Source organism: Aedes aegypti, chromosome 3, assembly GCF_002204515.2.
Source record: "Aedes aegypti strain LVP_AGWG chromosome 3, AaegL5.0 Primary Assembly, whole genome shotgun sequence".
Taxonomy (NCBI): domain Eukaryota; kingdom Metazoa; phylum Arthropoda; class Insecta; order Diptera; family Culicidae; genus Aedes; species Aedes aegypti.
Window position 1 is genome coordinate 161,454,021 of NC_035109.1, and position 9,374 is coordinate 161,463,394.

Below are 9,374 nucleotides of genomic sequence, written 5' to 3' on the forward strand. Positions count from 1 at the left end.
ACTGGTTGATTTACAATGCAATTGTGGACTCGCTTGCTGATTAATGTATCCTCACACGAATGAGTTCCCAGGAAGACGACATAGGCCTGAAAAGTTTGTAATGGAGTTAATGGTTACGATGCTAGATGCACATTATTTTAGAACTTACCAGTGGTTTGTCCCGACATTTGAAATCGAATGTTCCCCTTTTGCACTGCAATAAATGCAATATTTTGTTTCGTGAGAACAGTATTAGCAACTTTCGACAAAGCTAAAACTCACGAAAGCAGAGACACTTGAAAATTGTTCCTCACTGATAGCGAAGGGAACTAAAACTGAATCAGACAAGAATAGCCAAGTCCCAAGTGTAACGTTAGTCAACATAAATTAATCATCAGAAATAATTAACGAAAATGCATGAGAAAGCTTAAACTAATATGATTTGTAAGGGTTAAAAATCACAAATGTGTTAGAAGTAATAAATATCACTCTAACTAGTATTTTCATGTTTCTCCGTGTAGATGCTACTATGGACATAGTCAAATTTACTGCACTGCTCAGTGATTTTCACCAGATTATAGTAAACTTAACAGATTTTTGTAGTCGGTTGAAAATTGTTGGTGCAGTTCTTAATTCTACCATAGTGATTTCTGCGCTCGTGTACATACACGGTACATGTCACCAACACTACTTAAAAATTGCTGGTGGAAAATATAAACAAAGATCAGCTGTTCCCAGCAAAATCAAATGGCAGTATTTTCAACCAGCAAATATGCGCATGTGTTCGTGACAGCGCTCGACGAGAGCTCAATGGATTCGGTAGATTCGATGTGGGGTATCTAGAGGTGCGGGCGATTATCAAATCAGTATTTGTGATAACATCAGTTTTGAAGTGGTAGTTGTGCAATGGCAACTTCGGCGAGCCGAAAGTTCACGAAGCAGCCGAAGATGACGTCACGTTGAGGAAACTGCGAACAAAATTTTTCGCAGCCTTGTCGTCACCATCAGCTGATCGTTTGTTTACATCTTTTTCGTGACTAATACAAGCAAACACATACTAAGAGCCGGACCTGTTATATATGACATTGCGGTAGATTATACAAGAAAATTCAGGCCCATGACAACCATATATCGATACACAGTGTTCTTCGTAGTCAGGATGTCCCGGGCGAAAGGTGAATATCGCCCACTGTCAGTTGTAAGAACTGTGAAAATAAAGACCATTGTTTTGTTTAATTGTTTATTACGGTATGATTATCAATTTTTGATATTGTTAAATCAGCTAATAATGTGCCAAAAAGTTGAAGCACATTCAACATTTCGATGACTTTGGAAGGAGAGCAAACATTAAAAGGCATCCTGCAAGCCTCCAAGCAAGCAATCAGTGATTTGATTGCGACTCTTGCTCGATTATGGATGATAAACATTAAACAGAACTTCGCATTCTGACTGCACTCTCGATTCAAATTACCCGAAAATGAGTAACCACATGGAAATGTTGACTACGCTAAAAGTCGTCCCGTGCCATGTGTAGGAACTGATCCTAGGAAGGAAAATATTTGACAACTGCAAACGAAACAGCATAATTATGCTCGATCGACAACTGTCATAATGTTGCATAACGAGATGTGAGACGATTATTTGAAGCATATTATTAGTCTAACATTCTGAAACAATTAATATCATAATAATTGATCAGGCTAATATGTTTTGATTGCTATTAAATGATTTCTTTAATGTTTATAGATAACAATATAAATAAATATTCCGTTTTAAAATAATAATTTAAACTATATTGTAAAAGTATATATGCGAAGTGGATTGAATTAAATTATTTGTTCCAGTGTTCGAAATCCGAGACACACGGAAAATGAAAGTATTGAAGAACCTTATTTCAGTGTGTATGAAAAGCGCCGGCTAACTTGACGCGCATTGAATGTACGAATGAGGACAGAAGGAAAAAGGAAAACGCAAAAATGAAACGCTATTCTGACCGGAAGAGAACAGTGAAAAATTGGTGGGAAGAAAAGAAAGGAACAAACGGCATTCTGTAGACGATCGTTGTAGAAGGCAGTCGTAACGACTGAAGTGTCCGCGATTGTAATTTGAAATTTAAATTGTTTCCAAGTGAAAATACGACATGGCGCAGTCGGCAGGTGAGTTTATTACAATTGTTGTTGAAGGAAAACACAATTTGAGCAAAATTATCGGAGTGCATGACGGAAAAACAAAAATGAAATAAATATGGAGAAGAGCGAGATACTGCTCCGATACGAATATTGAGTTGCAAAACTAATTGAATAGTATATATGCAGAAAGTGATTTTCTATAGAAATAGAGCGAGTGGGCTACTATTTATGTGTTGACAATGAAGTGGCAAAACTAAATAAATAGTATATACGCAGAATCAGTAATTTTCTGCAGAAATAGAGCGAGTGGGCTACTATTTCTATATTGACAAGAATGTGGCAAAACTGAATAAATAGTATATATGCAGAAAGAGTGATTTTCTGCAGAAATAGAGCGAGTGGGCTACTATTTCTAAGCTGACGATAAAATGACAAAACTGAATAAATAGTATATATGCAGAACGAGTGATTTTCTGCAGAAATAGAGCGAGTGGGCTACTATTTCTATATTGACGATAATGTGGCAAAACTGAATAAATAGTATATATGCAGAAAGAGTGATTTTCTGCAGAAATAGAGCGAGTGGGCTACTATTTCTATATTGACGATAATGTGGCAAAACTGAATAAATAGTATATATGCAGAAAGAGTGATTTTCTGCAGAAATAGAGCGAGTGGGCTACTATTTCTAAGCTGACGATAAAATGACAAAACTGAATAAATAGTATATATGCAGAACGAGTAATTTTCTGCAGAAATAGAGCGAGTGGGCTACTATTTCTATATTGACGATAATGTGGCAAAACTGAATAAATAGTATATATGCAGAAAGAGTGATTTTCTGCAGAAATAGAGCGAGTGGGCTACTATTTCTAAGCTGACGATAGAATGACAAAACTGAATAAATAGTATATATGCAGAACGAGTGATTTTCTGCAGAAATAGCGCGAGTGGGCTACTATTTCTATATTGACGATAATGTGGCAAAACTGAATAAATAGTATATATGCAGAAAGAGTGATTTTCTGCAGAAATAGAGCGAGTGGGCTACTATTTCTATATTGACATTAAAAAAGAGGGTAAAACAAACAGATATATGAAGTAGAGCGAGCTGGTCACTGCTCCAATGGATGACTAGCACTTAGTATTCTGTTTTCATTCGATTTTAGATAAACCGACTCGAACGCGAGAACAGAAGAAGAAATCGAAAAATCTGGCCCGAGAGCTTGAGAATGAAAGGACAAAAAATGCGGCTTTGATGGAAGCATTGGAACGCAGCCTGAAGGAGAATGAAAAACTTCAAGCTTACCAACTAGACGGTCACAGACAAGCAGAAACTCCGGAAGATAACGATATTGAATTCAATGCAGCAAACCGGTTGAGCAGCACTAGGAGCATAGCAGGTCCAAGCTTCGAGGAATCAAAATTTCTCTCATCGATGAACCAGCTTTCCGTCGCATCGATCAACGTCCCGGAGTGCAAGGCAGCCGACGATGGAGGAATTCATCGTCATACCTATGAGCAGTGGAAAGATCTGTTGATCGATTCACTTAAGCTAGCTGGTATAGAGAACGAGATGACAAAGTTTACGGTATTCAAAGTAAAGGCCGGATCAGGACTACTGGAGATATTCCGGAATACAAAGTCACTTTCTGAATCGCCAGACCCAGCCCACGCGCCGTTTTCGAATGCATTACACCGTCTTCACAGTTATTTCGGTTCTGGCTCTGACGTGATGCTGATGCGTCGAAGGCTCGCGATGATGACTCAAAAACCAGATGAAACGGATCTCAACTATCTTACACGTGTCGGTTCAATAGCTCGTCTTTGCGAATTCGATGCGGATAAGGAGTTGGATCAAATCGTCGCAACAGTAGCTGAGCACGCAAGGAATCGGGATGTTCGCGTCACAGCACTAAAAATGCTAAGTCGAAAGGGCACATTTATTGACTTAGTGGACAAAGTGCGGGAGATTGAAACTATCCGTCTCAACGAAGAATACGTCATGAAAAGGCATGGAAATCCAGAACCAGCACTCATGGCGCCTGTGCAATCGTTTCCCAACACTGGTTATGGTTCACGAGCAAACTTCAGGGGAGGTTTTTATCACCGTGGAGGATACCGTGGTGGAGAGGCTACCGGACCAAGACAATCTTACCGAGATCGAGCTTGGAAAGCTCCACCGAACAGAGGACGTTTTCAATCTTGGCCGAACAAAGGTGGAAGTTCACGGCCAAGAAGTTCATCGGAAGAAAACTGTTGGCGTTGTGGAGGAGTTTACCATTCGCCCAACAATTGCAATGTTAAGGACAAGATATGCGACAGATGCGGACAGATGGGACACATCAAACGGGTGTGCTTTGGCAATTTCAAGCGTACCGGAGGAGAGGTTTTGGACGTACCACCGAAAAAGATTGCCGTGATTGAGGATTGCGGAAAATGCGAGGAAGAACCGAAAGTCGAAAACTCGGTAAGTGAGAATACAGAAAAATGATTGCAAGGCTCAAGTTGGAAAATCAATTAATGAGTATTTAAACAAGAATTTCAGATATGAGATTCATTTTTCTTTATATTATAATCCAACATAAGTTACATTGAAAGGCGATGGCCTCAACTGAATTAAATTGATTTGAACTCTAATTACAAAATAAATATAATAACAACAAAAAAAAACCCTACTTGAAATATTTTAAGCGGAAGGAATACTGCAACCGTTTTGTAATTATATGTATATCGAAACAGGTAATAAAATCGAATTTGCTACACTCGGCATGTGCTGTCCAATCGTTTGCGATAGAAGAGAAAATGACGATTCACGATAATCTAACCTACCAACCAAACATCGACAACAAAGCTTTTGATGCTGGTGGGTCCAACAAGGCTGCAATTAATCACGTTGTAAGTACAGCTTACAATTTAATTTACAATTTAATTACAATAACTTATATTATTTATGACAGAAAATGCCAACTAATACGCAAACCACCGTAGAACGTAGCTTGTCATATACGAGTGATGGAAAAGATCTTAGAAAACACATTGATTGTGTTGATCGGTTGGGCCTTGAAGAGAAAACTATTGATAACACTCAGGGTGTAAGTATAAACTGACTCAACCAATTTGTATGTCGTTAATAGGGTATTTTTAATTGAATTTAGGTTCATCGTATCTTCATGAACCCAAATGAATCTGGCAATGGAATTATCATGGCGATAGTAGCCGGAATGAAATTTCCATTTTTGATAGACTCTGGTGCTCATGTGAACACATTCACAATGGCTATGTTCGAGAAAATCAATTCCAGTTCACAGCACAAGGGCGAGCTGTTAAACGTATGTTATGATTCCGATCGACCTTTGAAAGCGTATGCCACGCCTGGCGAGATAAAAGTAGTAGCTACCTTCCACGCGTACTTGTACATTTCAAAAGATAGACCAACGCTACTGGAAAAGTTCTATGTAGTTGAAGAAGTTCGTGCCCTTTTAAGCAGGTCAACAGCATGTCGATACAGTGTGCTGATGCTGGGGTTGAACGTACCTGTTAATCCTTGTATTAGCGATTCCTCTGAAGTTGAACACCTACGCTATGTAGGAGAAATTGCGTCACTATCTGCCAATGAAACTTTTCCAAAGTTCAATATTCCTGCCGTAAAAATCCATTACGATAAGTCGCAGCCACCATGCAGGAACGTGTTTTTGAATATCCCGTTGGCGATAAAACCCTTGGTGGAAGAGCGGCTACAAGGTCTTGTTGCGGCAAATATTATTGAACCCGTCACAGACGAGATGGACAAATCGTTCTGCTCATCTATGCTAGTGGTTCCCAAGGGCAAGGATGATTTTAGATTAGTCATCGATTTAAGAGGACCAAACCAGTATATTCATCGATCACCCTTTGCAATGCCAACTTTAGAACAAATCCTCGCGAGACTGGAAGGAGCGACCTGGTTCTCAACGATAGATTTGTCGAACGCCTTTTTTCATATCGAGTTGGACAAAGATTCAAGACATCTGACGAATTTTTTTACCGAATTCGGGATGTATCGGTATGTTCGTTTGCCATTCGGACTGTGCAACGCTCCCGATTTGTTCCAGGAAACGCTGCAATGCAAAGTCCTGGGCGGGTGCGAAGGCTGTGTGAACTATCTGGACGATGTCTTAATATTTGGGCTGACAAAAGAGGATCACGATAAAAAGCTGGAAGAAGTTCGCACAAGACTAGCAAGTCATAACGTAAAATTGAATGAAACTAAGTGCGTCTTCGGTAGTCAAGAGGTGAAGTTCATTGGCTTTAAACTAACTCCTCGAGGATGGCAAATCGATGAAGGGAAAATTGCTGCAATCAAGGAATTCAGAAGACCTAACAATTGCGCCGAAGTAAAAAGTTTTTTGGGCCTCATTACGTATGTCGATAAATTTTTAGTTCACCGTGCTACGAAAACTGAATATCTCCGAGCACTAGCCAGCTCAGATGTTTTCTACTGGACTAACAACGAAGAGGCTGAATTTGAACACTTAAAGCTAGAAGCTTTGAACTCCATCAGAACCCTGGGTCATAATGTTGCATAACGAGATGTGAGACGATTATTTGAAGCATATTATTAGTCTAACATTCTAAAGTGACCTAAAGCTGAAACAATTAATATCATAATAATTGATCAGGCTAATATGTTTTGATTGCTATTAAATGATTTCTTTAATGTTTATAGATAACAATATAAATAAATATTCCGTTTTAAAATAATAATTTAAACTATATTGTAAAAGTATATATGCGAAGTGGATTGAATTAAATTATTTGTTCCAGTGTTCGAAATCCGAGACACACGGAAAATGAAAGTATTGAAGAACCTTATTTCAGTGTGTATGAAAAGCGCCGGCTAACTTGACGCGCATTGAATGTACGAATGAGGACAGAAGGAAAAAGGAAAACGCAAAAATGAAACGCTATTCTGACCGGAAGAGAACAGTGAAAAATTGGTGGGAAGAAAAGGAGGGAACAAACGGCATTCTGTAGACGATCGTTGTAGAAGGCAGTCGTAACGACTGAAGTGTCCGCGATTGTAATTTGAAATTTAAATTGTTTCCAAGTGAAAATACGACACCATGCACGGTTGTTTGCAAATACCCTTTAATGGGTAAAATAATACTTATTTTGGAATAGCATCAATATCTGTCAGAAAGCGGGTAAATTCAGAAATGTAAAAAGGGTAAATAAATACCCATTACAGTAAAGCAACTGTAGTTTAAAAATGGGTGTTTAAAAACCCATTTATGGGTGAAAAATAGTTGGGAATCATTTATAGTAATTTGAAGCAGCTGTGCGACGCAGTCTACGCATGCAAAATTAATGAAATTGTAGTTAATTGTTTGTAGGTTTTACTTTTTTTATACAACGTTTACCGATGAAAGGAAACAATGAAGTGGTAAGTTGTGAACTTAAACACCTTTATACATATTAACTGATAATAATCTTGAAATACGCATAATTTTCAGGTTGTCTCGTTGTTCCTGCCACCGTGCCTGTAGCTGACATGATCTACTACCAGCGACCATCGAAAGGAAGTAACTGTTGGTGCAGAAACAGTATAAATATCTTTATACATTTATCAAGCGTATAAAACGATTAATTGTAATAATAAAAACTATTATTTTAATTCAAATATTTATTTATTTCATAAGTTATAATTTGAGGTTATAATTATTTATATCTATTAATCGCAAAAAGGGTAATTTTTTACCCTATTTATGCCAAAAAGGGTAAATTTTTACCCTTTTTATGCCGTGAGCGAGATTTACAAAAAGGGTAAAAAAAATACCCATTCATTGACAGAAACCGCTTTTACCCGTTAAAGAGTAAACCGTGTTTACTCTTTAAATGTGGAGAGGCACTTCTAGCGGAAATGGGTGAATTTTTACCCATTAAAGGGTATTCGCAAACTACCGTGTGGGCCTGAGAAAATTTGTTTGCGTGCACTGAAACAAGCGTTGAAGTAATGAGAACCATGAACGTGTTTTTAAATTTACTATTCCAACCACGATTGAGTTATCATGAAAGCTTTTTATTTGCGTTTTGTTCCCTTTCAATCCAACCGCGTCGATAGCCGAGCGGCTAGCGTTCGCGCTTGGCAAACGCCAGATCCTCGGTTCGATTCTGGTCTGCTGCGAGTTTTTAACCATGATATAGTAATTTTTACTATACAAATGGTGCCATGGTAAAATTGAATGCACAAAATATTCTTAATAAATGCGAATTTAGTCTGCACAAATCAAGTGGCGTTGTGTATTTAATTTAACCCTCTGATATAGTATTTTCAACCGCAACGCTGTTCTCAGTGTGTATGGTTTTGACTTACACGGAAAAACAATTTTACCTAATTTTTGAGTTGACTTTACCCAAAACTAAGGGTCTGTCTCAATTGGGTTATTAAAACGAGTCCGAACTTGAATTTGACGGTTCGGAAATTATTTCCCCTCCAATTAATCAATGAACTGTCAAATTTAATTTTTGGCTGGTCTAATTCGCAATCGTTGTCAATTCAGGCAATCTCAAAACAAAATATTGTCGCACCGACGCCAAACCGGACCGAGAACCGGAAAGCGCACAATTCACTCGCGACCCGCCTCAACTTGCCGCGCTTCGAAATCAAATGATTCAAGCGCGGCGCTGCATTCTAACGATTTTTTATGAACACAGTGCACTAACCACTTATTAGTGCGACGCTCAGACAATGAGAAATAAACAATTAAAGAAACGTGTTTGTTCTTCTTTATACCGGATTCACAACATCATAAAAAAATCGTTTGAAGGAGAGTTTTTTTAATCTATTTTTTTTTCTACTTTACAAGTTGGTGGCTGCTGTTTATCTACTGTTGGATAAAAATTATTACTGATTTACAGGATGCGTAATGGATAAATATGCCGTGCCTGCACGTACCCGTAATGGTTTTCCATTACGAACCAAAGAAGAGACCGTGAAATAAAGTTTTTTTACGTTTGTACTATTGCATAGTTAGCGTGAGCGCAACATTTTTTAGGGCGAATATTGTTAATACCCTAAAGAGGAAAATAAACGTCAACGTTTAACAATAAAAATTCTTGAAAATCTATCACTGCGCGATACTTGCTGGATGAAGTAAAAAGTTTTTCACAAAAGATTTTTCAATTTGAGCGAAAAAATTAATGCTTTTTTGAATTCTTAAGCTTTTCTTGACTATTTCTTGCAAGAAATTTTCCACGCATCGAGATAGGCGATTACTTTTCTGT

The 9,374-nt window shown here is 38.0% G+C and overlaps 1 protein-coding gene and 1 long non-coding RNA gene across 2 annotated transcripts; both read left to right on the plus strand.

The window, feature by feature from the left end:
* Positions 1-4,051: 4,051 nt before the first annotated feature.
* On the plus strand, positions 4,052-5,356 carry LOC110679262. Its single transcript, XM_021853488.1, has 3 exons — positions 4,052-4,578; positions 4,851-5,006; positions 5,069-5,356. Exons 1-3 carry the CDS (start codon positions 4,114-4,116, stop codon positions 5,216-5,218), a joined length of 771 nt encoding a protein of 256 aa, XP_021709180.1. The 5' UTR covers positions 4,052-4,113; the 3' UTR covers positions 5,219-5,356.
* A 1,485-nt stretch (positions 5,357-6,841) lies between these two features.
* Positions 6,842-7,764, plus strand: LOC110679263. Its single transcript, XR_002502342.1, has 2 exons — positions 6,842-7,533; positions 7,604-7,764. It is a non-coding gene; the product is annotated as an uncharacterized LOC110679263 (long non-coding RNA).
* The last annotated feature ends 1,610 nt before the right edge of the window (positions 7,765-9,374 follow it).